Consider the following 27,183-nt stretch of genomic DNA (forward strand, 5'->3'; position numbering starts at 1 on the left):
CCAGGAGAAGGCGCTAACCCTCCGACGAAGTCACTGAAGGAGCATTCAGTTTTGGGAGCCGTTTCTATTTTCAATATCATAGTAGCCTATATATCCTGAATCGATGATGCAATTTCTACCTTATTGGTAATCCAGTTATTTAAAACAAAATAATTTGATTTTATACATTAAAACACAATACCAGTAGGCCTATTTGTGATACTAGGGGTTTAAAACAATAGAAAAATAATATATAAATTTTAAAATACGATATATTCAATTATAATGGGAAACTTAAATACTAGTGACGTATTGTCAGGATGGCCGAGCGGTCTAAGGCGCCAGACTCAAGGTTCAATACCTTCCATAGAAATGGGTGTTCTGGTCTCCGACTGGAGGCGTGGGTTCGAATCCCACTTCTGACACAACCTTTTGAAAAACAAAATCAATTTTAAATCCACCAATTTTAATACTAGAAAAACTATTACATTTGCTTCACTTTCTAAACATAACATTTCAAGTTGTAAAATGCTTCATATATTTTATCTGTGCATGTAATGATGGTGTGACGGAAGACTCACATACACCGCATGAAAAATGTAAATGTTGAAAATATTTACATGATTTGCAAATATAATCAATCATCACAATTCTCACAATAGTGTTGCTGTTGGCATTTGTTTGATTTCTGTCCGTGGTACAAAATGACAAAAAATACATAGATGCACATAATAAACTGAATGGCAGTTGAACTTTAATGTAAAAACCATTCCGTCCTCATATTCACTGAAAAAATAACTTTGTTTTATGTCGGTCACAAAAATGTAGTTGTTAGTTTTCAGACATTGTATGGACATTTGTTGCATTTTGTTGTATTTATAATTATCATAAAAAATACAAATAATTATTATTTGGGCCTAATTTACATTACAATCTGTTAAATCTGATATTTAAAGAAGTTTTGAAAATGCCCACTAGATGGAGATCTTGCATTTGTTATAAACTCTGCTGGGTTAGCACTGTTGCTTTACACCTTTGAGACCAGGGTTCGAGTGTCCGCCATGGCTGCATGTGTTATGCTAACTGGTGTCTCCCAATTGCCCATGGTGAGTGTGTGCCCTGGGTTGGACCTACATCCTGTCAGGGTATATTCCAGCCTTATGTTCTGGGGTGGACATACATCCTGTCAGGGTATATACCAGCCTTATGCCCTGGGATGGTCCTACATCCTGTCAGGATATATTCCAGCCTTATGTTCTGGGGTGGACCTACATCCTGTCAGGGTATATACCAGCCTTATGTCCTGGGATGGACCTGCATCCTGTCAGGGTATATTCCAGCCTTATGTTCTGGGGTGGACATACATCCTGTCAGGGTATATACCAGCCTTATGCCCTGGGATAGTCCTACATCCTGTCAGGGTATATTCCAGCCTTATGCCCTGGGATGGTCCTACATCCTGTCAGGATATATTCCAGCCTTATGTTCTGGGGTGGACCTACATCCTGTCAGGGTATATACCAGCCTTATGCCCTGGGATGGTCCTACATCCTGTCAGGCTATATACTAGCCTTATGTCCTGGGGTGGACCTATATCCTGTCAGGCTATATACTAGCCGTATGTCCTGGGGTGGACCTATATCCTGTCAGGCTATATACTAGCCTTATGTCCTGGGGTGGACCTACATCCTGTCAAGGTGTATGCCAGCCTTAAGCCCTGGGATCGGCTCCAGGACCTCCTGCAGCCCTGCTCAGGATAAGCCATTCAAAGACTGAGGGATAAAGTCTCCTACATAAATGCTCCAAGAACAAACTAGGTGGGGCGCAAACCAGGAGGTTTCAGTACAGCCCTGACTTTTTCTAGTATTATAGACTAAATATAATTCTCAAACAATTAATGGTGAGAACATCAAATAGAGTAGCATTGGCTCCTAGCCAAAGTGAACCTCTGGGGTTAAAACAACAGCAACAATATCAGCAAAAGCAACAAAATCCACAGCTGCTTTGCAATCATTTCACTCCCTCACTCACACACACACACACACACACACACATATATATATGGACATATGTCGACATTAATACTTAAATTATACACAGAAATTATTCTGCACTATAGCAATAGCAAACCAAAGACGTTGTTAATACATTGTTGAAGGCAAATGGCCACCCTAAAAATATACTATTCAATTGAAACAGCCAGATATTGTAGCCTGAAAGGAAGGGACCTCTAAGAAGACTTACTCAGACATCCCAACCTGCAAAAACTCATTTCAGGGAGGTCCCCCCCTCCCCCCCGCCAAGAAGGGAAATGACTTTATTTCACACAAGAGAATTTCTACATTGGCCATATGTATAATTTTTTGTTAATTAATTTTTTCTAGTCAGCACACTAAATTTCGAAGGCTCCACTGAACCGATAACTTCGGTCCTCGAGAAGTTTAAATAAAAGCCCGCCCGCACTGAAATCTGATTGGCTTATTTTGCTAAGTAGACCAATCAGGATGCTGTCTGTCTAGCACGGGCTACATGAACAGGCACACACGCAGGGATCCATACATACGCACGCTCTCTCTCTCTCTCTCTCTCTCATTCCGTCGTGCGCGCGATTTTCTCAAGTGCGCGATGGACACGTTACTGTCTCGCGCGCATGCTCTTGTGTGCTTGCTCTAGTTTCCGGGACATTTTATTCAATTTGCAGGCATCAGGGAGCCGCTATCAATATGCGGGAGACTCCCGGAACTTCCGGGAGACTTGGGATGTCTGCTTACTCACGTTGTAACTTTCAACATATAGCCACATAAAACAGTCACTGTAACTGTATCATAAGTTCTCCGCTTCAGTCCAGTTTCTGAAGTTGTATCTCAGGCCATGTCATACTGCATCCAAGCCTCAAGTACACTGCATTAAATTTGAACTACTTTTAACCATTTGCAATGTCCAGTTTCACATGACATTGGAAAGAGGAAGAAGATAAGACGAGTGCAAGGCAGCTGTATGCTTTGGGACATTCCTGTGCACTTAAATAAGCGAGCTGCTGTGTGGTTCTGTGGGTTTGCACACTGTACGTCTGGTTGGAAGGTCACTGGTTCAAATGCTAAGGTTGGCAGACTGACTTCACCATTGGGCCCTTGAGGAAGGCCCTTAACCTCAATCGCTTTAGAGAGTGGCTGACTCTGTATCCTCAGTTGTTTATTACCTTGATTAAAAGCATCAAAAAATGTAAAATAAACAAACATTTCATTTCTCAGACAAATTGTAATAAAAATAGTTTTGCTGGGCAGCACTATGCCTCTGGCACAGCACAAGGGTCCATTAGCTTCTTGCGAGTCTCAATTCGAGTACATCGAGGACATCCTGCATTTCGGAAGCAGTCACTATGGAAACAGGCCTTGCATGCTGGTGAGATAAAAATATGTTTCATTTTAAGTGCTTATCTAATCAATAATATAAAAATGGAAACACTCAGTGGTTCAGTCAAGATGGTGTTTAGTAACCGAAAAGGGTATGAAAGGTAGACCCACCTGTACAGCGTTTACACGTCTCCTTTTGGAAGGGGAAGATGACATCAGAGCCTTGGCAGAACTCACAGATGAAGCCGTTGGCAAGGCAGAGCTAGAGGGAAGCATGCTAACATCAGCGGTCCATCTTGCGCCATTCTGGGAGCTAAAAACCTCAGCCAGAGGAGGACAGCAAGCCTACACTAGTTTTGGTGCCAGAAGGTCACAGCATCACAATGGCAGGCCCTACGAAGCCCATGGGCCCCACGTCCTTTCACTGTGTTCGGAGAGCACAGCCAATCAAATCTGTCAATAGATGGCGTCACTATTTGGATAAAGAGCAACTGGCTGCTGTAGGAGTGAAAAATGTGCTAATTGGGCAGGCATTTCTGCCCGCATATGCCTCACGATAACTTTAATGATTCAGTCATACACAATTAAAGCTGGCAGTAGTGTGGAGTTTCTGGCCCTGTACTCTGTGGTTGGGGAAGTAAAGTGACCACAGCAAAGACTACACTGTTATTAGGGAGAAGTCCTGACTAACAACAAGGGTCACAAAGCATCAGTGCTGAGACATGCTCCTTTGCTCTTGTTCAGTCAAATGCTGCTAGTAACTTCCTTATCTGTTCTGTCAGGCATGTGGTGGTGGAATTACCCCGAAGTACACAAGAAGTCCTTTGGAAAGTTCTGGGACTTCTCATAAACACAGTTCCCGCCTGAAGGCACAAGTCTGGGTGTTAGTACAGTCAGAACACGCCTGCCTGACATCGCTATTCTGCTTCTCGTCCAGTGGGGTCCATGTGTCTAAGTGTTCTCAGCAAGTTGAGTGCCCTGCGTTAGCGTCCTGATGCGGTCTCTCTTTGTGCCAGGGGTCCAACACGGACGTGGGACTGACCTCACAGTGATCCACGTGGGCGAGGGCCTTCCGCAGCAGTGCTTTGGCCTGTGCCACTAGAGACCCGCGCTTGATGCCCAGAAGGTCGTCCAAAGAGAGAAGAGGCGGGTCCTGAGTTAGGTGATGGGGCAGCTGCTGAAATTCCTGCAGGAGCCTGAGGGAAAGGGAGAGGGAGAGGGGTGACAGACACGTGAAGGGAGGGCGCTCACAGTATGGAGCAAAGCATCATCCTCTGCATCCGTGACCACAGAGCTCTGACTGGTGGGCAGTAGGTCAGCCATGGAGTGGGTCAGGCTTGTGAATGGATTGGCCAGACCCACCCTGGCCCCTGTGGAGCTGGCCCTGGATGTGATGAAAATGCCTTCATCTCAACAGCCTATTGAAAGTACATGATTTACTGATACTCTGCATGGAAATTAATGAGGGAACTGCTGTCTAAACCCACAGTATAATATTCAGACAGTAAGCGAGGTGCTGGTGAAAAGGGAGTAATGTGGAGGAAGTGAGAAAGAGCCCATGTGCTGAGTGAGGTAAGTACCCATCTGCCAGTCTGCATGCTGCCAGGAACTTCTTAATGGATACCAGTTGCTCCTGAAGTTCCTATAGGAGGGGTGGGGGGCATTAGGGTCAGTGAAGAGACACAGCATGTGTCAAAGCATTAAACTTGTATAATAAATAACAGGCCAGTTAATATGGACGAACAGCCAAAGAAAGCACAGCTGTCAAAATGAACATCTCCAAAGCATGAAACAACCTGTCTTGTTCTGCACTACTCCAGACTCGGCACTTTTCGTTCAAACACAAATTACTGGGGAAGTGCTTGCAGCAATAGCTTGTTCATTGGTTGACCACAAGCACCAGCACTAACTTTAAAGTTACGCGGAAGTGCAGAATAAGAAATGTGGCAAAGCAAAAACTGAACGAACGGAATTATTTTTGTACCCCAATTACATGTAATGCATGAATTAATACGTTTTTTGCTTGCATCTCCATATTTCTGTCTCAGAAAATGCGATAGCTGACCTGTACACTTTTGTTTAATTTTCCTGGAGCCAGCGGTAACACTTATTAGTGGGATAATGTTACATTTTTTATTCTGTGGAAAACGAAAGTTTGATTTCCTGGCCACATTTAGTAAGAATCATGAACACGTTGGAGGTCATATAAGTAAAATATAAATACCAGGCTGTGCCCTGTTTTGATCGTAATCAATCCTCCAATAACTAGCAAATAAATAACAAAATTACAAAAAAAAAATACTTATTTATCCTCCATTCTTTTGTTGCGGCGAATATGAAATTATGTGTGAAGTTTAACCTACAAACTTTTTCTGTCCCAGATCCCAGTTCCTGTTGTGTGGTGTGAAAGTGACACCTGAAAGTGGACGCCTACAAAAGTTCCCAGTTCCAGAACTTTGGTGTGAATGCACCTCGGTAGTATTCATGTTGATCCTGTTTATCTCTGTGTAGTACTCACCATAAACCTATCCTGTTCAAATAAGTAGTTATACTGTAGTTATATGTATGTAAAGCAAGAAAAAACCTGTCTTGTTTTGCACAGTACTTATACTGACATTTCTGTACTCACCCTATACAGTACTCACCTATATAGTCATGTAGTATTCACCCTGAACCTGTCTAGTTCTGTACTCACTCCCATTTCTTTGCAGTACTCACCCCAAACCTATTCTGTTGAAATCAGCCACCATACTGACCCTGTCCATTCTTGTGCAGTACTCACCCTGAACTTTTCCAGCTCCCGAGGCCTGGGGTGCAGGCTCCTGCTTATGCTGGTGGCATTGAAGAGGGGCTGATGCCATATGTTCTCCAGGAGCTGCTTGGAGAAGTTGCACACGGGGTAGCGGGTGAAGTCCCAGTGCTCAACAATGTGACCCGGGACCACCGACTCGTCCAGGCTATGGCAGCAGTCGCAGAGGTACTTGCCCAGGTACTCGCAGTATCGCAGTTTCTTGATGTACCCTGTTTCCCAGCATGCAGCGAGTGATCAGGTAAAGAGAATACCAATAAAACCATGGCCCACTCTGCCCATAGTTAACAGAACTAACGTGATAACCTCTTGTTGATCACACTATTATCCAGTACAGATGTTAGCGTCATTAATTTACATTTTTTATGTTCAAGCTCTCAAAACAGACAAATATCTAAAAGCAGATAAATATAACCTGATGTTTCTGTCTGTATCATGTTAAACAGGTACATGGAGTTTAATGGCTGCTTTCTGTCTGTAAACAATTTTTAAAAACAGATTTTATAAACCATTTATCATGAGAGGCTCATAGAGACTCCTCTGCTGCTGTTACTCCTGAACGTGTAATAATGTAACAGACCAGCCATGTGCTTGGTGTCTTCAGGCATAATTAACACCCTGGTCTTAAATTTCATTTCTCTATTGTCATAGTCTAGCTCGGGTTATTTTTATGTTTATACACTTTATATAAAAAGGCACATCACCACACACAAACACTGAAACAGAAACTGAGCAGAAGTGAAACTCACTGACTTCCACCTCAGTGCCACAGCCGGCGCACAGGTACTGCTGTGAAGCCACAATTGTGCTTCGCCTGGAAAGGAGAACCGCGAGACAGCAGAACCCAGTGAGATGCAGAGGAAATGCAGGACAGGATAAGGCTCACTGAGACATGGCAGGGCTATAGGGAGATGCAGTGAAACACTGCAGGGCTACAAGGAAATGCACTGAAACATTGTAGAATATAGGGAGATGCACTGAAACACTGCAGGATATGGGAAGATGCACTGAAACACTGCAGGATATGGGAAGATGCACTGAAACACTGCAGGATATGGGAAGATGCACTGAAACACTGCAGGATATGGAAGATGCACTGAAACACTGTAGGATACATGGAGATGCACTGAAACACTGCAGGATACAGGGAGATACACTGAAACAGCAGGATATGAAAAGATGCACTGAAACATTGCAGGATATGGGAAGATGCACTGAAACACTGCAGGATACGGGAAGATGCACTGAAACACTGCAGGATAAGGGAAGATGCACTGAAACACTGCAGGATACAGGGAGATACACTGAAACAGTAGGATATGAAAAGATGCACTGAAACATTGCAGGATATGGGAAGATGCACTGAAACACTGCAGGATACGGAAAGATGCAGTGAAACACTGCAGGATACATGGAGATGCACTGAAACACTGCAGGATACGGGAAGATGCACTGAAACACTACAAGATAAATGGAGATGCACTGAAACAGCAGGATACATGGAGATGTACTGAAACACTGCAGGGCTACAGGGAAATGCACCAAAACACTGCAGGATACAGGTAGATACACTGAAACAGCAGCAAACAGGAGGATGAACTAAAACATAACAGGACACATTGAGATGCACTGAAACACAAATGGAGAATGGCTGGTGTGTGGCTCAGTGGGTGAGGTCGCCGGTTCAAATCCCCTACTGAATCACAGAAGTATATACTGAGAGTAACAAAGACAGAACAGAAAACACTGTAAATCAGAGACTCCACAGGATGTGCTGTGACATCCTGCACCATGATACTGGAACAGCATCAACAAACACAATCTGACTCACTTCTTTGGGGGGTGGATGTTGCAGATGATCTGGAAACGGGGTGGGGTCCAGGTGTGAGTTCCTCTCATCCTGGACTTCTGCCTGATCTCCTCCGTCAAAGCGGGGCTGTTCTCCATCATCATGGAGTTCCTGCTGGATAGCAACTGGAACAGAGAAAAGACAAAGAGTACTGATTTTGTGTAGCAAAGAGGCAAGATAATGTTTTGTGCTGTTAAATAGAGAAGCAATCTCCATCTTGTGACCCTACTGAGTGCAGCTGTCAGCATAATGCGTGAAATGTTCTATTTGAGAACAATGCGCAAGTGCCATCAACTGCCCCACATGTGATGGCACTGGGTGATAGCTGTGATGGTGTCACTGTAACCACTGCAATCCTCACCTCGTCCAGCCTTAGGACCCGCGGCCCCGACCGGCACCAGCGGCTCTGCTGGGGGAGCCACTGCTTCCAGAAAGCTGACATCAGCTGTTGGGCCAGGGCCTCAGCAGAGCAGGGGATTGTGGGTATCAAAGAGGATCTGTATGGGAGAGCAGACGTGAAAACTGTCACTACTGTTTTCATTGTTCAGACCACTCATGGACTAACACATCCATGTCTGCTAATTTTCATATATTCTGTGAACTCCAGAATTATTGGCAATCCCAAAGAATGGGGGTAAGAACAATAAGATAAAATATATAAGAATAAGAACAATGCATACAAGAATCAAAATTTACTTCAAAATGTGTAGAAAATTGCTTATAAAAATGCATTGCATTCAGAAAGTATTCAGAGCCACATTTTTTATGTTGCAGTCTTTTCCTAAATTCATTTAGATTCTATTTTCCTCTCATCGGTCTACATACAACACTACACAATGTATTAAAAAATAAAATGAAACATCACAACGACAGTATTCAGACCCTTAACTCAGCACTTAGCTGAAACACCATTTGCAGTGATTACAGCCTTAAATCTTCTTGGGTACGACATGACAAGCTCTGCAGACCTGGGTTTGGGGATTTTCTGCTACTCTCCTTTGCAGATCCTCTCCAGCTCTGTCATTTTGGATGGGGTCTGTCAGTGGGCAGCTTGTTTCATGTCTCTCCATAGATATTTGATTGGGTTCAAGTCCAGACTGAGCTGGGCCACTCTAGGACATTAAGCCACTCCTGCATTGTCTTAGGGTCATTGTCCTGTTGGAAGGTAAACCTTCAGCCCAGTCTGAGGGTTTAGAGCGCTCTGCAGCAGCTCCATCTCCATTCAACTTTCCCTCGACCCTGACTTGTCTCCCAGTCCCTGCCACTGACAAACACCCCACAGCATCATGCTGTGACCACCATGTTTCACTGAAACCAGACATTTTAATCTTGGTTTCATCAGACAACAGAATCGTGTTTCTCACAGTCTGAACGTTCTTTAGATGCCTTTTTACAAACTGCACATGGGATTTCATGTGTCTTTTACTGAGGCTTTTCCTGAGCCCACATTGGTGTTGCAGTGATGGTCGTCCTTCTGGAAGTTTCTCCCATCTCCACACCGGTTCTCCACCAGGGCAGTGGTGGCTTCATGGTTAGGGAAGCGCACTTGTAATTAATTGAAAGATTGCAGGTTCGAATCCCCGATCAGGGAGGTACTCTGAGCAAGGTACCGCCCCCAAGCACTGCTCCCCGGGCGCTGAATTAGCTGCCCCCTGCTATGTTAAGTTGTCACATATGGGTTAAATGCAGAGGACACATTTCGATGTTGTTCACTGTGTGCTGTGGTGTGTAAACACTGATCACTAAATTCTAATTTTAAATTCAGCTGTATAAGAGCCCTCATTGGGTTCTTGTCGCCTCTTACCAAGGCCCTTCTCCTAACTGTTCAGTTTGGCCAGGTGGCCAGCATTAGAATGGGTCTTGGTTGTTCCAAACTTCTTCTATTTAAGTATGATAGTGGCCACTGTGCTCTTAGGAACCTCCAGTGCTGTGCCTTCCCCAGATCTGTGCCTCAATACAATCCTGTCTCTGCTTTGTGCAGGATTTTTTATCTCAGTGGCTTGGATTTTTGCAATGATATACTTTGTCAGCTGCAGCACCATTATATAGACAGTTGGGTGCCTTTCAAAATGATGTCCAATCAATTGAATTAACCTTTGGTGAAATCTAAAGAATGTGCAGAAACATTTCAAAGAGGATCAATAGAAATGGGTCAAAGTGTCACAGCAAGGGGTCTGATAACTTTCTGAAAGCACTGTAATTCCTTCAAGAACGTTACATCATATTCACAACTGAGAAATCTTTCAAGAACATATGGAGCTTACATTTAAATTATTAGCATCGCAGAAGAATTTCTATAATAATATCAAAGTATTATGACATCACACACATGCAAAATCCCGTTGTCATTCATCAACATGGGTAAATCCAAAGAGCATTCATCTTAAACGAGATTAAAGGGTATTAGCCTTTACAAATTAGCTATAGACAGATTAAGACAGCTATAGAAAGATGAGGAAATGTTAAAAAAAAAATACCATCAAGCTCAATCAGGGCAATTATTATATTAATAATAAGCATGAACAGTAATCGTCAAGCTGTCTGTATATGGACAAATGTGTCTCTATCAATGATAACATGTTTAGAATGAGAAAAAAAAACTATGTAGGGTATGTTTATAAATAGCATGTCTGTGGTAAAAATAACATTTTACTCAAAATGTCCATCAGAGTTCACCATGGCATTGACCCCTGAGCAGGACATGAAAAGGATGCATGAGCATACTGCCCCCTGCAGGCAAAGGGAGACTGGTGGTGAGAGGGGTGAAAAGGAAACATCACAGTTTCTCAATTGCATGGTTTGCTTGAATCTTGGAGCTTTATTTTTTCAAAATCGTCAGTCAAATGCCACGTGCAGGACCAGAAGATTCTTGAAAAGGTTTTTTGAAAAAGACATTTCTGAGACAGTGCCATAAAATGCAGCACCTGAAGTTCGCCAAATATCACTGCATTTACAACTGGAATCGTGTGTTTAGCATTTAAGGAAAAGTACCTGGTACCCACTGCCAGGCTGCCAGTGGCCCAGACACCCTTGTGAAGATCAACTGCATCATGAATTCCACAAAAAACCCAAGATGCCTCTGCCAGGAGATGGAAATCTGGCTGTAGATTGACCTTTAACATGGTAATACCCCGAAGTACACAATCAACACAGAAATGCTTACATGAACACAGAATTAGGGTTTTGCACTGGAGTCATACTGTAGGCTCTCCATCTTAGTTTAAAGTTAAATATTAAGCATGCAGTTGCCAGTATTTATTTCCATTATAAATGGTATTACTAAATAATTGACTTTGAAAAAACTAAACTGTGTTAAAGAAAAACAAAAGGCTTGCACTGTTGTTTAAGGGCAAAATATTGTATTTGTGGTTCATCTTATACTTTAATCATCTTCAGGAGGGTTGCCAATAATTCTGGAGTTGACTGTATGTAATGAAAGTATTTCTTTGTTTATCCCAGCAATGATGACAGAACATCAGTGAAGACAAACAAACGATGTAAGACAAAGAGCAAAATCACCAAGAGTTCCATAAGAGGAAATGCGAAGAGCTCTCTGTTATGCAGGCTACACTGAGTTCTGTTTCTGTGTAGGATAATAGTCAATCCTGTGTACTCTATGGGGGGGGGGGGCACTCTTACTTCAGTGGGGAAGAGTCAGCACTTCCAGTGGCAGATATTTGGTCAGTCCCACAGCCTGCATCACAAAGTGAGAAGTATGATTCATCATCATCATCATCATCATCATCATCATCATCATCATCATCATCATCACCACAACCAATTTACATAATAGTCTGAATGGACAAATACAAAGAGTCTTTCTACTACAGCAGGGACTTGAACCAGCCCTTCAATCTTACAGCACCTTGCTCTGAACCACTAAGCTACCTGTAGATGTTAGTATGGTGAGACTCAGCCTCATTGTGCCCTGTTAACTACAGCCACATGTGGTCAGAAGACCAGCGGGAGAAGTAACATTAAGCCGCACCCAAGAAAGACGAAGGAGATCAAAAACTCTCATATCCAAGCCAAACAGCTAGAAGTTAGCAACTCAGGCTAATTATGTGAGTCGGGCGTTTGTGTCAACTGGCCCAGTAATGATGTCACTCTGAGGTTAATTTGCTTTCATGCTTGGCCTCGTAACAGTCACCTGGGTCACATGCCTGGTCTCCAGGGGGTTTTGCCTGGGTGAAGATGGGGCTTGAGTCCACGGGCTGGATGTCTAGGTAACGACAGAGCAGCAGAGAGCTTCAGCAAATCCCTCTGGATCACATAACGCTGTCAGGGCAGGATGGAGGCGGCAGGTGTCGGCTGACCTGCGGTGGGTGCAGAGAGCGCAGCACTGGCCCTGTGCCTGGGCTTGCGCTGGCCGCGCCTCCCTGCCAGCCGGGGCCCCCTCTGTGTCTGAGATGCCCACACAGCCTCCTCCAGCACCTCCAGTACCATGTCCACCACAATGAAGTGGGCGTTCTCCTGCAGGGTGCAGGCGTGCACAGAAAAGCGTGACAAATGCATCATTTAGATCATGTTTATTTATATCAAACAGAAGCACAGGTGACTACAAACATCATAAAGAATAAAGAGGCTCCAGCAGGCAGGAAGACCATAGAGACACAGACACAGGCATTCTCTCCTGTGCTGCAGCTTCAGCTTTCTACAGTATGTTATGTTTGTTGCCGGTCAGTTCCTGCCCCTGTCTCACCTTATCCAGGTCTCTGCTGACCCTGTGGATCTGCTCTGAAGCATGTGCACCTCTGTGAGGTGCTTCTGTGGGTCCTGAAACATAGTGTGAGAGAGGTGAGAGGTAATACATTTAAAGGCATTAGAGTGAAAAATTATACAGTGCAAGGCATTACAGTGGAAAAATCAGACAGTGAAAGGCATTACAGTGAAGAATTATACAGTAAAATACATTAAGGTGACAGGCATTACAGTGAAAATCACAGTGAAAGGTATTACAGTAAAAGATAATAGTGGAAGGCATTACAGTGAAAATCATTAGAGTAAAAGGCATTATAGTGAAAAGTATTACAGTAAAAGGTATTGCAGTAAAAGGTAATGTGGTGAAAGGCATCACAGTGAAAGATATTACAGTGAAAGGTATTATGGTGAAAGATAATACAGCAAAATGTAATACAGTAAACGATAGTAAACTGTAGTAAATACAGTGAATGGTATTACAATAAAAAGCATTACAGTGGAAGGCATTACAGTGAAAGAAAATACAGTGAAACATAATACAGTGAAAGGTATTGAGTGAAAATATATAAAGTGAAGGGTATTACGGTAAAAGATATAACAATTAATGGTAATACAATAAAAAAAAATACTGTAAAAGGTAATGCAGTGAAAAGTACAGTATCGCAGGGAAAGGCATTACAGTGAATTGTAATACAGTGTCTATTTCTCACTCCATTAATTAGCCAAACAACTTAAAATCATGTTTTTCATGTATATATACAGATGTAAGGATGGCAGGGGAACTGAACACTTTGCTGAAACAAGGAGTGAGCGATGCACAGGAGAGAGATGCACTTACTGTGAATAATCTTTGAAGCTCCAGAGAAAATTTAGATTCTGGAGTTGAGTCATTTATTTAGAAGTACAGTATGAGGTATAGAATAATTAGGATAGTGTTAAACAATTGTAAAACAATAAATATAACTGTTAAGGGTGTATGAGTGTGATTACAGGATACAGGATACATCTTAAATAATGAGTGCAGCTAAATCATCACACAGTAAGTAAGTAAGTAAGTAAGTTTAATTTATATAGCACATTTAAACAGTGAAAACTGACCAAAGTGCTGTACAATGTCAAACTAAAACTGCAACTAAATTTAAATAAAGACAGCAAGCATAAAATGCTAAAAGCATTACAGTAAACACAAACAAGAACTACCTGCATAGAAAGACATGGACACAGTGCAACATGATAGCATGACACAATGACACAGGCAAGATATTCAGCAGAACGGTGGCAGTGGGTGCGGCTGAACCCTCACTTTTGGGGGTCTTTGGCACGGCTGTGGTATTGGATGTGGCTAAACCCTCACTTTTGGGCGTCTTCGGCACAGCTGTGGTACTGGGTGCGGCTAAACACCCACTTTTGGGGGTCTTCGGTACGGCTGTGGTATTGGATGTGGCTAAACTCTCACTTTTGGGGGTCTTTGGCACGGCTGTGGTACTGGGTGCGGCTAAACCCTCACTTTTGGGGGTCTTTGGCACGGCTGTGGTACTGGGTGCGGCTAAACCCTCATTTTTGGGGGTCTTTGGCACGGCTGTGGTACTGGGTGTGGCTAAACCCTCCCCAAGGAGAGTATTGGCCACAGCTGAGATATGGATAATCGCTCTGGCAGGGCACAGCTGAGACAGTGGGCATGGATCCAAGCTATTCTTCTGCTGCACCAGTGGGTTTTCTCATGAAGCTCATAGCTCCATAGTGAAGAAGAGCTGACTGCAGAGTGGCCAAGTGTATAACTATCATAACTGTACTGATAACTGAAATGATTTAAAAAAGATTCTCAGCTCCGCTCTACAGCCTTGCCGATTGTTTTTACACAAGCACTTTCAGAGTTAAATTAATGGTATCATTTAGCCCATTCACACGGCTGGAGCCTTGAAAATTAAACAGTGAGTATTAAGAATATGAACAAAGTGTTGGTCTCACATAGGGCCCTAGTCTTCTTCCTGTGATCAAAGTACTTTACCAGAACTACCTTTAAACCAAGGACAATACAACACGTTAAGCTGTGCCAGTCACTTACCATACTTATCAAAGTTTACAGTGCAGCCAAACGCTACAGTAAACGTCCTTCCCTGGGGGGCACAATGCTGATTTGTCTCCTCATGCCACCTGCTGCCTGTTTATTTTTAAACAGAGAGACTCTCCCTCTAGGGATCCGAACACACAACCCTCTCCACGCCCCGTGCTGCTGCCGCTGCTGCGAATGGAAAACAGGTACCTGGTGCTGGGCTGGTGCTGGAGCTGGTGCAAGCCTTGGGTGTTCTGGGCTGGGTGCTGAGTGGATGCTGGAGCAAGGTGTTCAGGAATCGGTTCAGGCCAGATGAGAGCGAGGCGCAGTGGGGCTTCTCCCCAGCGCGGGAGGATCCGGGGAGCAGGACCGGGGGCATCCCTGTGTGAGCTTTCCAGCGCTGGAAGACCGGACTTCTCTGACGGTGGGGAACGCCCCTCCGATCCAGTTCAGCCCCAAAGGGGGGCGATTCCTCCCGCTTGGACCCACTGCAGCTGGAGCCCTCTGCAGCCAGCGTACTGCTGAGACTGAGATAGCTCTTTCTTATGAAGACCTCCTGCACAGGTCTCGTGGGAGAGAGCTGCGTGATGAGCACGTCAGGAACAGGACCATGGCCTAGAAGCAGAAATGCTGTAGAGAGTCCAATAAAATTAACTTGAGGGGAAAAAAGAAAGCAAAACAAAATAAGCAGCATATGTTGGTAAAAGCGAACTATATTTGGCTACAGTGCAGAGTACAGGGTGGAGGTGTGTGCGCTGGGCTGGTCATGTGACCACATGCAAATGCTCTGATAGGAGGACAGATAAAGCAGAAGGAAACTCGTCTGAGAAGACCACACAACCCACAGAAATGTCAAGTAACATCTCAGAACTTTTCTCTGTGCCCTTCCCGACATGAGAGATAGTAGCGCAAACTTCTGAAATCGTTATGGGAACCCCCCTGCCCCTCCCAGCTGGCCATGATGCTTTGACAGGAAGGAAAACTTTACCTGGGAATTTCCACTGAATATCAGAGAGACCAACTGGCTCTCCCACCGATTACAGTAACACTGTCAGTATTAATGCTATGGTAAGGAAAAGGTGAGAAGACGCTAAGGAGGGAGTAGCTACTGTTTTGTGCTCCTGAACTGCAGCGGATAGCAGAAGCTTAAGCTGGCCCAGTTTCTCAGAAACACATGGGCTGGACAGGCACTGGAAATGATGTCTGCATGCTTCAGAAACAACATAAAGTAAAACCACTGTGCTGATAACAGCAGCATCACACTAAGTTCAAGCTCATTTGCTCTTTAATTGTGACACAAAAAGCAAAGAAAGTTGCTAGGTTCTGGTCAAGACGACTGCAGAGGTGACAGAGAGTGACCTCACTCAGCATGCTGGTGCCACAGGGCTGTTATGGCCCTCTCCGGTTTCTCAAGGAGACGTGAGACACGTCCAGATGTAGCTGGGTTACCAGAACATGCACAGCAGTGACAGTGCATCTGCTCTGCTGGGACCAGGCAGGTGGGTGGAAGTCCCTTCTGCTTGATTACACACACACACACACACACACACACACACACACACAGCCACTCTGCAGCCCCACCCTACTGACAGACTGTTGATAATATCATTTGCTTTGAGTTTCCTTGATAATTTGATGCCACATGAACCTCATGATCGCAGCTGTGTTGCGGAGGGTGTATGTAAAGGTGATGTAAATCTTAGTGAGATGAGTGAGAGTTTGATACCTGCCTGCACCTTCCTTTCCTACAATTCTTTCACATTCACTATAGCACAGAGCAGTAACCCACTAAACTAAGTGGGTTGTAATTATATCACCTGCAGTTCAGAGTAAGTAATGCACCTGAAGCTAACCAGATTTGGGCCTGCGCACTGCTTGGATGAGAGGCCAACTAGGAAAGCTGGGTTGTTGCAGGAAGAAGTGTTGGTGTGGCCATCAGGTTTTGTCATCCTGGGGTCTGGGTGTCTCCCAATGCCCCATCCTATCTTTCAAAAGAGCAGGGGTGGTACCCTGATGCCCTGGATAAACTGCCCACTGTGACTCTTTCAAATCTGGCCTCCTAATCATCCCTCATATTTATTTTGTGGATTTTCTCCTGCCTCATCACCACCTTAGCTACTGAGTGGGTAGCATACTGGTGCAGAATGTCTGCCGTTGCAGCATTCAGGTGTGTGCTCCCCATTGGTCCTGTCAGGTGTGTGCTCCCCATTGGTCCTGTCAGGTGTGTGCTCCCCATTGGTCCTGAAAAGTGCCATATAAATGGAACATTCATTCATTCCTAAACTGGTCCATCCCAACACTGAGATTCTGCTGCTCTACAAACTGAACCTGTTTATATGATCTGGTCTGGTATTGACTATCTACCTCCTAGTTCCACTGAACTTAATCCATAGAAATCTGTCCCCTTTGAAAGCTGGTTCATTTATTTTTTAGTATAATAACATGCAAGATTGCGTTTAGAAACCTCTTTCAGTCTGATAATATTCACTTTCTGTCTCTCTGTCTCTTACATAGGCTACATACATTTGGAATTAATTTCAGTTCCTGGACTTGTTTCGTTCAGTTCCTCTTATTCAAAACTGACTCCTGGACTGTACTCAAATCAGGAGGCCAGTAGCTGGTTCACATTGAATTGGGATGTTACTCATAAAAGTCAAAAAGAAAAGTCTGTCTGACATTTACAGCCTTTGCAGACGTTTCCTTCACGACTTCCTGTCATGGAAACATTTCATATCATTTGTATCACGTGCACAAAAGCTATTCACTTCTAAAAGTCAGAACAAGGGTCCCGATATAATTCAGGATAGGGAGCTATACGCATGCGCAGATACGGCGACGAGTGAAGCGAGCGACGGCGTTTCTCCAGCTAAGCAGCTCGGCGTTTTCACGAGGTTGTTGTCTGACTAGTCTGAAGGACAGTGGGCTTCGGTAGTGAAAAAACATATACAAGGTAGAAATAAACCAGCAAACAAATAAATACGGTATTTAATATTTTATATACTTAGGCCTAGTATTAACGTTATGTTTAATGGAATTTAAGAAGAATATACACCGCTGAATCAACACTTACATCGAACCACAACGTTATTCACTGATATATTACTTCCGCTAAATTAATTCCGCCCTTCACGCAAGCCTTAAAATTAATCAGCTTTCCGCGATTCATTATATGAGCTTTTAATGAGGAAGTGTGAGCAAAATGTTGTTTTTTTCTTTCTTGTTTTTCTGGTTTTGCTGCCACCTGGTATACTGAAGGCAATATAATATGAAATAACAAATAATATGAAGTAAAATAACAATATTAATTATATTACCTATAGCTATTATACAATAAACACCTACGGGGACGCCGATTAATTCCGCGCTTAAAATGGTATTTAAAATAAACATTTATGTTTTATTTCTTGTCAAAATGCGAAACAAATTACAAACTTAAGGGGAGCTTGGTGGAATTTTCGACAGTGAAGTTCATGCCAGGAATTAGGACAAGCAAAAATGGAAACGTAAATGGAAAATGCAGATTAAACTCACTATTTTGCAAACATTACTATATTGCAAAGTGTGGATGGTAACCTGGTTCTAAATATCTGCTGATGATCAGTTTCCAGGTCCGCGGTTTTCCCGCCCAATTGGGCTTTTTTGAAATACGGTTTCGGGTAAATATTAGGAGTTTGCGGGGTTTTTGGCTGCTTTCATAATTTTACGCAGCAGCGGTCTGCAAGGGGAAAAACTTAATAGTCACGAATGCAAGCAGCACTGAATCGCTGGCCACCGAAAGGCAGATGCTCACGCAAAGTAGGGCTGCCAGCTCTAACGCATCTGGCGGGACCCTCGCGCTTTCAGACTCACGCTCACGCAAGCAATCTTACGGAAATTTTTTATTCCATTATAAACCCCAAATTAACTACATCAAATGCGCTGGGGTAGTTTGCAGACCCTACAGACTATTTACAAGGTATTACATACGTGCAAATGAGTGTATACTTGTCTTGAATTGAAAATCTTACTCCGGCCAAAGGCGTCCGTCTATGTTGTGCTCAATGTGGTTTTAACATGTTAGACATTTGAATGTGATCAGCATGAAAAATACCGGTTTATTTCTTCAAGATACAGTACAATACACTCGGATTAAAAAAATTAGGCTAGTTTCAGTTTTTGCTGGGCGGATTTTAAGCAGGCCTTGGGCTAGAGATTTTTGCTGGACCTGGCAACACTGGCTGGGGTAGGCTAATTTAAAAGTTGCTGTGTCAAATTGAGATAGCTCCTTTCCAAGATCCAGGGAAACGTTTAAGGTTAATTGTTTCAGGAGCCAAGTCCTCCATGCTGCCAGTACGAAGGTCAGCCTGTTCTTTCTATTGTCATGAAAAAGACTGTCTTTCACGCCACACTTATCACTATCTATAAAGACGTCATTGGGTAACACATCCAGCAGGAACATGCACCCTTCCAAAAATGTTCTTTTCTGTCATCTAAACGTGCCATTTGAACGTGGTCATGAAGTCAGGGTGATGTGAAGCGTGCCCTCCTGAATTCTTAAAAAGTTTCACAGAAACTTACAATTTGACGCCATGGCTTCAGAAGCAGAACATTATGTACAGGGTTGCCAACTTTGGTCAGCTGGCTGGCATGAGATTTTCAATTCGAGACAAGTCTGCACTCACATTAACATGTAACAATTTAATTTCCTTGTAAATAGGCAGTGTTGGCTTGATGGTTAAGGAAGTGCACTTGTAATTGAAAGATTGAAGGTTCGAATCCCCAACCAGCAAGGCACCACTGAGGTACCCTGAGCAAGGTACCGCCCCCAAGCACTGCTCCCCGGGCGCTGAATTAGCTGCCTCCTGCTATGTCACGAAAGTCACATATGGGTTAAATGCAGAGGACACATTTCATTGTTGCGCACTGTGTGCTGTGGTGTGTTGACACTGATCTCTAAATTCTAAAAAATAGACTGTAGGGTTTGCAAACTGCTCCAACGCTTTTGATGGAATTAATAGAATAATACAGATTTGCCATTAGATTTCTTGCGTGAGTTTAAGATTCCGAAAGCGGAAGTGTCACGCCAGATGCGTGAGAGTTGGCAACCCTGGTGTGTCAAAAGGGTAGCCAGCATCAATCGTGATTTATGTCAAGCAGTAAATACAAAAAAACTTCGCTAAATTGGCTCACAGTAAAAGCTAACAACATCACCGATATCCTCAGAAAATAATTTTGTATCTTTGTATTGGTTTGAACCATAGCAAAGTTTTAACTGCCTCATGATTGCGGCTAAATTGCTGCGTCATTTTTGTGAAGATGTTTTTTGAAGGCCTACCCTCCACTGCTCAATGAAAAACACAATGCGACATGCAATTCTTTGCATCGCCGCCAGGCGTCGCAAAACGCCCAGTTTCTACGTGCTTTAGCCTTGGCTGGGGTTCAGTGTTGTACAGTAATAGCGCAGCCGCAGAGGTCGGGAAAATCACTAGGAAAGGAAACTGGCTAACCGTTCAAGTCTCCATCGCAGAAAAAAGTGGATACAAAAACCGAGAAGCGCTTAATTCGTATTAAAGCCGAGGTGAAAATGGCGACGCTGGGACCGGACTCCCGTCCCCATCCCCAGCTCGCTTCTGGCTCGGTTCAGAGTAATTTGGGTTCCCAAAACAACATGCCCCTTAACAGGGGTTTGGAAAGGGCTTTTGAGGAGGCGGCCAACTCGGGCTTTTTAAACCTCAGCGCCAGAAAACTGAAAGAATTCCCGAGCAGCGCGGCGAACCACGACCTGACTGACACGGTGGAGGCAGGTAAAGCACCGCTATAAATGATCATATTCACATTCTCTCATTTTAAACCTGCGACGAGTGCAGAAAACATACAGTATAGTAACACCCGATACCCATCGGAACAAGTGTATATCGTAGTACATGGATCCTGATCATTTGTGCCCGTTATTTGCAGTCTGCAAATAAGTTGGTTTGGCTGCGGGAACTCAGACGCCGTGTGATGGACGGTAAACGGCGGGCTGGTGGGAGATGTGGGACGGTCACTGATCACATTCCTGCTCTTTGAAGCAAAGCCGGCTTTTCTGGCCCACATGCTAGCTTTCCGTATTAGGTTAAAAACGCATGATGCTTATTTTTTACAATACAATTAAATATCTATATTAAATTTTTAAATACATTTTTATAAATACATGATATGTGGCACAGGTCTTAGTTTCTGGCACAGAAAAAACTGAACGAAAGATAGTTACGACATGTTTATTCTTTTTGACTGTGTTTTATGTATGTATACGTATGCCTACATTGCCGTATATTTTTGTAACGTTTTTCGTTTCTAATCGATGAGCTAAAGGAATATTAATGGTTACTGTTTACTCAGGTGTCGTGTCTTTTGATTTTGACGGAAAGGTATAACCGCTACTAGGGCGGCGTTACGGGGCAGCTTCCGCAATTATGGGCTGAGCACCTGAGGAAGGTGACCATGGCGCGAAGTGCATGCTGTTGCCGTGAAAATCTGTCTGTCACTCAAAAGTTATATTTTTTGGCGCCTTCAGTAGGTTTTGTTCCATGTGCACTGGGTTGTACACATGGGCATTTATTTGCAAAGCGACTCAAAATAGTTTTTGAACCCACACCCCTCTGGTGTCAAAGTGTGCTGGTGCTGTTCGAGATCACAAACGTATTTCGTCACATCAATCTTCAAGTCTAGGTTAATCCCCCCAAAAGCACCTTGCTTATTGTCATTAGGCGGAAAGCGAAGTCAGGGCTGCCTTTTTATATTGTTTATTTACTCAATGAGTCATTAATTCCTATCAGCTTACACAGCCATTGACTAGATATACACTGAAGAATTGCACAGCGAGCGTTCAACTGCAAAGCACGTGTAGTCTTCAGTCTTTAAGGGGCCAGCTCTGTGACGGGCAGCAGTGTGGGAGTTGGGTAAGCAGATACCGTGGTTTGGGCTGTTTAGCCGTACATGGTGTTGTGCTGGAAGACAGAGGTGTGGCCCTGTTTAGTGTCCATGCTGCAGTGTGCTGATAAAGGACAAACTCATGTTTGAGCTTGTGGGGAGAAATCTGGTGTGGCCTTGGTGTCGTGTTCAGGAACTGTCTGCTTTTACTCCTGCTCTTGGTGTGGTCGTTTTAGTGTATGATCTAAAATGTTAGTGTTAACAATAAATGTTTGTGTCATGCCCCTTTAACTCTCATTGTGGATCAGCCTGATGACCTGGGTTCATTGGCTTGTGTGGGGAACTGCGCAGGAGTAACTGGGACCTCCACAGCTCTGAAAGTAGCCTCAGCTGGGCTGCAGGGTTTGGTAGTGACTGCTTTTCTGTGCTTGTCAGAGTGTCCTAGTGGTTTAAGGCACCAAACTCAAGGTTTAATGCCTTAGCTATAAGAATGGGTGTTCTTGTCTCTGAAGAGCATGGGTTCAAATCCCACTTCTGACAATCACTTTGGGGTAGTTTGTGGGTTAGAATGCCGTGTCTGTGATGTCACCAGTTCAAATACCTTGGTTGTCAGAGTGTTGGTCATCATTGTTCCTTGAGCAGGCTCCTTGACCGCAATTGCTCCAGGTACTGGTTGACTCTGCTGTCTCAGTTGCATGTAACTTTGAATAAAAGCATCTACTAAATTAATAAATATAAATGATCGTCTGCGTGCAACTAATTAGTCCTGTAGCTCGACTCAAACCTTTTAGCTTTCGGGAACTGCAGCTTTTTCAAAGAACAAAAAACAGGTAGAGACTTGTTAGAGGAAATCAGATGAGGTCAGTATCTTGGTGGTTACAGAACTGCCCCCTGCCCCCCACCTGCATACAGCTTCACTTCAGCAGGAGCGGGCAAGGAATATTTCGACAACATTGGCTTTGGTGCTGCGGAAACGTGGTACTAGTATAAGTAGGCAGTGGGGCCGCGCTAGATGCAGGTCAGATCCCGCATGTGGCTTCCTGCCATTCTCAGCCAAAGTGCTGATTCTTCCTGTTGCTCTGGACTGCGACCATAATGCACTCATTTTGTGTTGGGTTAGGGTTCTTATGCAGAGCCCTGTATTAGCCAAAATTGCCTGTTGTCTGTGGGAGGGCAGGGTCCGTGTTCATCATGTCTCAGGCCTCTGGGTGACAGCCTGTACTGTTTGATCTTACCTGTTAGAAATGGTGTCTGGGTTGCGGATAATCTCATCTTTGAGATGATTATGGCTGACGGCTGTGTTAAGAGCTTCAAGCGGAGAGTGCCATTACTAATCAGGCTTTCTGCACAATGGAGGAAATATCAGTTGTGTGTGTAGGTGTTTGTGCTAGTGTATGTGTGCATATATGTGCATGTATACATATGCATGTTTCACTGGTGTCTGTGACTGTGCATTTCACTACTGGTGTGTGACTCTGACTATGCGTGTTTCACTGGTGTGTGTGTGTGTATGTATGTGTGTTCCACTGGTGTGTGTGTGTATGTGTGTATTTCACTGGTGTGTGTGTTTTGTGTGTTTTTCCGTGTTGTGTGTGTGTGTTTTTCACTGGTGTGTGTGTGTGTGTACGTGTGTGTGTTTCACTGGTGTGTGAGTGGGTGTGCATGCCTTCTCCCCCATCCAGGTCTTCATCAGACCCCAGACCCTTCCTTCCTCATGCTCACATCTCCTGATGGCCTGTTGCCAGGATACCATCCCATCCCAACCTCTTACTCTGCATCTTGGCTCTGTAAAGGACTGCCAAACTGGTTTTGGGAGTCAGAGGTCAGGGGACAGTGGATTGAAGGTGGGGTGGGGCTACCTTAGGGCAGGGGCAAACAAGACCTGAGATATAAGACCCATGAATCCGTGAGGGTCTCATATCAGTGAAAGGAAACTTCTCCCATTAAGAAATTAACTAGGAAGCTTTGTCAGCTCTGCAGGGGGGATAATGTGCTCTGAGATACCTACCCTGTGCTCTGTTTCCATAGCAATGGCGTAAACATAACTTTGAGGCCGCTGTTTCATTGGATGGCAATGATATCACTCCCAGAATGCTGCAGAGGCAGCACAGATGGGGAGATGATCATGTGGTGCCAGGTTAGATTTTGCAACATTGCGTGAGAGGAGAGTATGGAGAGTATACCTGCACTTTAGCTGCTTTGTGCTCTGATAAATGATGCAGTTTGTTTCCCTGTGGTTGTGGATGATGTCTGACTCGTGCACAGATGTGAGGGAATCTAATAGCGTCATTCTCACACATGGTCCAGAGCCCACAGTGTCAGTGTCATGGTGCATGGCGACTAGCCATGACAAAACATGAAATGCCCCCTGGACTTTACAGGCATGGCATCAACACAGCACAGCCAGTGGTTATGGGGTATTCAGTGATCCAGCTCAGCTCTGTGCTAGAGCAACACCGTGCTGATTTCTTATTAACTTAGCAGAGGGGCATGAGAGTGAGGTACGCTGGCAAGGGGCATGAGGGCATGAGAGTGATGTACGCTGGCGAGGGGCATGAGAGCGAGGTACGCTGGCAAGGGGCATGAGGGCATGAGAGTGATGTACGCTGGCAAGGGGCATGAGGGCATGAGAGTGATGTACGCTGGCGAGGGGCATGAGAGCGAGGTACGCTGGCGAGGGGCATGAGAGCATGAGAGTGAGATACGCTGGCAAGGGGCATGAGGGCATGAGAGTGATGTACGCTGGCGAGGGGCATGAGAGCGAGGTACGCTGGCGAGGGGCATGAGAGCATGAGAGTGATGTACGCTGGTGAGGGGCATGAGAGCGAGGTGCGCTGGCAGGGGGCATGAGAGTGAGGTACGCTGGCGAGGGGCATGAGGGCATGAGAGTGATGTACGCTGGCGAGGGGCATGAGAGCGAGGTACGCTGGCGAGGGGCATGAGAGCGAGGTACGCTGGCGAGGGGCATGAGAGCGAGGTACGCTGGCGAGGGGCATGAGGGCATGAGAGCGAGGTACGCTGGCGAGGGGCATGAGGGCATGAGAGTGATGTACGCTGGCGAGGGGCATGAGAGCGAGGTACGCTGGCGAGGGGCATGAGAGCGAGGTACGCTGGCGAGGGGCATGAGAGCGAGGTACGCTGGCGAGGGGCATGAGAGCGAGGTACGCTGGCGAGGGGCATGAGAGCGAGGTCCGCTGGCGAGGGGCATGAGAGCGAGGTACGCTGGCGAGGGGCATGAGAGCGAGGTACGCTGGCGAGGGGCATGAGAGCGAGGTACGCTGGCGAGGGGCATGAGAGCGAGGTACACTGGGGGGCAGAGTGTGAGTGTGGTGCACTGGGGGGCAGAGTGTGAGTGTGGTGCACTGGGGGGCAGAGTGTGAGTGTGGTGCACTGGGAGGCAGAGTGTGAGTGAGGTATGCTGGGGGGCAGAGTGTGAGTGAGGTGCACTGGGGGGCAGAGTGTGAGTGTGGTGCACTGGGGGGCAGAGTGTGAGTGTGGTGCACTGGGGGGCAGAGTGTGAGTGTGGTGCACTGGGAGGCAGAGTGTGAGTGAGGTATGCTGGGGGGCAGAGTGTGAGTGTGGTGCACTGGGGGGCAGAGTGTGAGTGTGGTGCACTGGGGGTATGTGAGAATGAGGTACGCTACGCGGACATGTGCTGTATGCAACAGGGGTGTGAGAGTGAGGTATGCTGGGGGGATGTGAGTTTTACGCTGGAGGGTGTGTGAGAGTGAGGTACACTGTGGGGATGTGAACAGTACTCTGGGGGGGTGTTAAGTCTGGTTCTTACTTTTGTGCACAAGTTCAACACTTGTGTATCCACTCTGCGTATATGTACAAGGAAACGTTCATAGTTTTCCGGTCAAGCCGCGTACTTTACACAAAATACAGCGCGTTGTATTTTTATTTCTATTAATGATATACAATATAATTGTGATATTCCCTGCGCACGTACCACAGCAGTGAGGTTTGTGTCCGTTTCTCTATGTTCTACAAATTCAGAGAGCCAGCTCATAGGGTTGCCAACTGTGGTCAGCTGGCCAGCATAAGATTTTCAATTAGAGTGCACTCACATACACACTCTTTTACATGTATGTAACAGTTTTATTACCTTGTAAATAGTCAATAGGGTTTGCAAAGTACCCCAAAGCCCATCAAAAGCATCCATGTTGGTATTTAGAGGGGATGCTAGTGAATCGATTATGCGCAGTGTGTGCAGAGATGCGTGTACACAGATTTGGAGTGCAGCAGGCGTTCGTCTGCGGAAGTGCACAGTGACGTCAAATTTGTCAAAAACGTTCGAGTAGACACGTCCGCTAATGTGTGTGCAGAGAAGTATGAACCACCTTTTAAGCCTGGGCAATTAATCAAAAATTAATTAAAACTGACACTCAGAACCTCTAATTGGTGTAATCTTGCCCATGTCGTTTCGTTTTTTTTTAAAATTCTGTTAATGCTTAATAAAAACTGTTAATACTTGCCCCAGTGTGTGTTCATATACTGTCCCCTTAAAAACATACTACAGTATGTGTGTTGTCACTTGACTCCAGTCTGTGACATGGAAGCAAAATGGAGGAGAACTCAAACACCAAGCCAACTGAGCAACTTGAGTAGCTTGTACCAAAGAAAAATGCCATGTCCGTCGTTTGGCACTGAACAAAAACCAGACAAATGTAAACACTGCAGAAAAACAGTTTCAGCTACCAAAGGCAATACCACCAATCGGTTTCAGCATTAACAATATTTACAGTGGAAACCGCTTATAGTGATCAACCGCTTATATAGATCAAAAAGCTGTAGGACACAGTCATTCCTGTACAAATACTGTTTAACTAATTTGCTTATAGTAATCAAGTAGTCTGCTTACGGTGTTCCTTCTGGGTCTTCTTATACATAACGACATATGGAAAGATCGTGATTAAATCACGATGATTCTTCCTTTTTTTACTTGCCTACTTTGGCTTGCAGTAACCCGTCTGCTTCTGGCTGTCTACCTGAGGCTAATGTTGCAAGACAGGAAAAAGTAAGTCATTTTCTGTTGATGACAAATGACTTATCAAAATTTATGATTAACAGCCAAAAAATAGCCGAGATGCAGCAGCGAAACTACAATAAGCTATTTTTTATGTACAGTACTGTACTGTATTGCGGCGTATTTGATTATACACAGTTCAGTAATTTAATTTGTACAGTACTGTAATTTGAAAAGTGCTTGAAACAGCTGTACTGTATTTTGAAAGTCAATAAAGTTCTGTAAATAGCAACGCTGTCCGTTTTATTACCTTATATTCTTGTAATAAATATACAAATGTCACTTAGATGGTAATTTCCCTGAGACATAAGAAAAAGAAATTGGTTATAATGATCATTGGCTTGTTGTGATCAATTTCACCCAGACAGATGTGATCACTATAAGCGTCTTCCACTGTAACTAATTTTGTTTGCAAGAAATGCAAACTATTTATTTTCAACTTTTTAGAGAACTAAAAGTAAAATGTGACCTTTTTCATAAGATGTTTTCATTTCAAGCGATTTGTGCTTTGATTTCAGT

General features: G+C 44.5%; 2 protein-coding genes and 1 non-coding gene across 8 annotated transcripts in view; 2 read left to right on the plus strand and 1 right to left on the minus strand.

Moving 5' to 3' along the window:
- Window positions 1–293: 293 nt before the first annotated feature.
- trnal-caa (transfer RNA leucine (anticodon CAA)) lies at window positions 294–404 on the plus strand. Its single transcript has 2 exons — window positions 294–331; window positions 359–404. It is a non-coding gene; the product is annotated as a tRNA-Leu (tRNA).
- Window positions 405–424: 20 nt separating this feature from the next.
- On the minus strand, window positions 425–15,557 carry rubcnl (rubicon like autophagy enhancer). The gene is made up of 13 exons (XM_023831722.2): window positions 14,955–15,557; window positions 12,693–12,766; window positions 12,307–12,463; window positions 12,141–12,212; window positions 11,630–11,684; window positions 8,352–8,487; window positions 7,973–8,115; window positions 6,891–6,955; window positions 6,115–6,353; window positions 4,913–4,974; window positions 4,375–4,528; window positions 3,504–3,594; window positions 425–3,378 (listed from the first exon to the last, which is right to left on the minus strand). The coding sequence occupies exons 1-13, from the start codon at window positions 15,436–15,438 to the stop codon at window positions 3,266–3,268; spliced, it is 1,845 nt and encodes a 614-aa protein (XP_023687490.2). The 5' UTR covers window positions 15,439–15,557; the 3' UTR covers window positions 425–3,265.
- Window positions 15,558–20,147: 4,590 nt separating this feature from the next.
- Window positions 20,148–27,183, plus strand: part of lrch1 (leucine-rich repeats and calponin homology (CH) domain containing 1) — a 66,547-nt gene continuing 59,511 nt past the window's right edge. For 2 of the 6 annotated variants that reach the window (XM_023831769.2, XM_023831765.2), the window contains exon 1: window positions 20,148–20,527. In XM_023831769.2, coding sequence (XP_023687537.1) covers window positions 20,308–20,527 — 220 coding nt within the window. In that variant the 5' untranslated portion in view covers window positions 20,148–20,307. The remainder of the gene's footprint in view (window positions 20,528–27,183) is intronic. The other 4 variants (XM_023831767.2, XM_023831768.2, XM_023831771.2 and 1 more) reach the window with 3 other exon arrangements.

Source organism: Paramormyrops kingsleyae, chromosome 16 (genome assembly GCF_048594095.1).
Source record: "Paramormyrops kingsleyae isolate MSU_618 chromosome 16, PKINGS_0.4, whole genome shotgun sequence".
NCBI lineage: Eukaryota > Metazoa > Chordata > Actinopteri > Osteoglossiformes > Mormyridae > Paramormyrops > Paramormyrops kingsleyae.

Coding starts and splice junctions, on each gene's coding strand:
- rubcnl (XM_023831722.2), bottom strand. CDS start 15,438: ATGCTGCTTATTTTGTTTTGCTTTCTTTTTTCCCCTCAAGTTAATTTT. Junction 12,767..14,954: donor CAGCACCAGCCCAGCACCAG/GTACCTGTTTTC, acceptor ACTATGTTTCAG/GACCCACAGAAGCACCTCAC. Junction 12,213..12,306: donor GCTCTCTGCACCCACCGCAG/GTCAGCCGACAC, acceptor GTCGTTACCTAG/ACATCCAGCCCGTGGACTCA.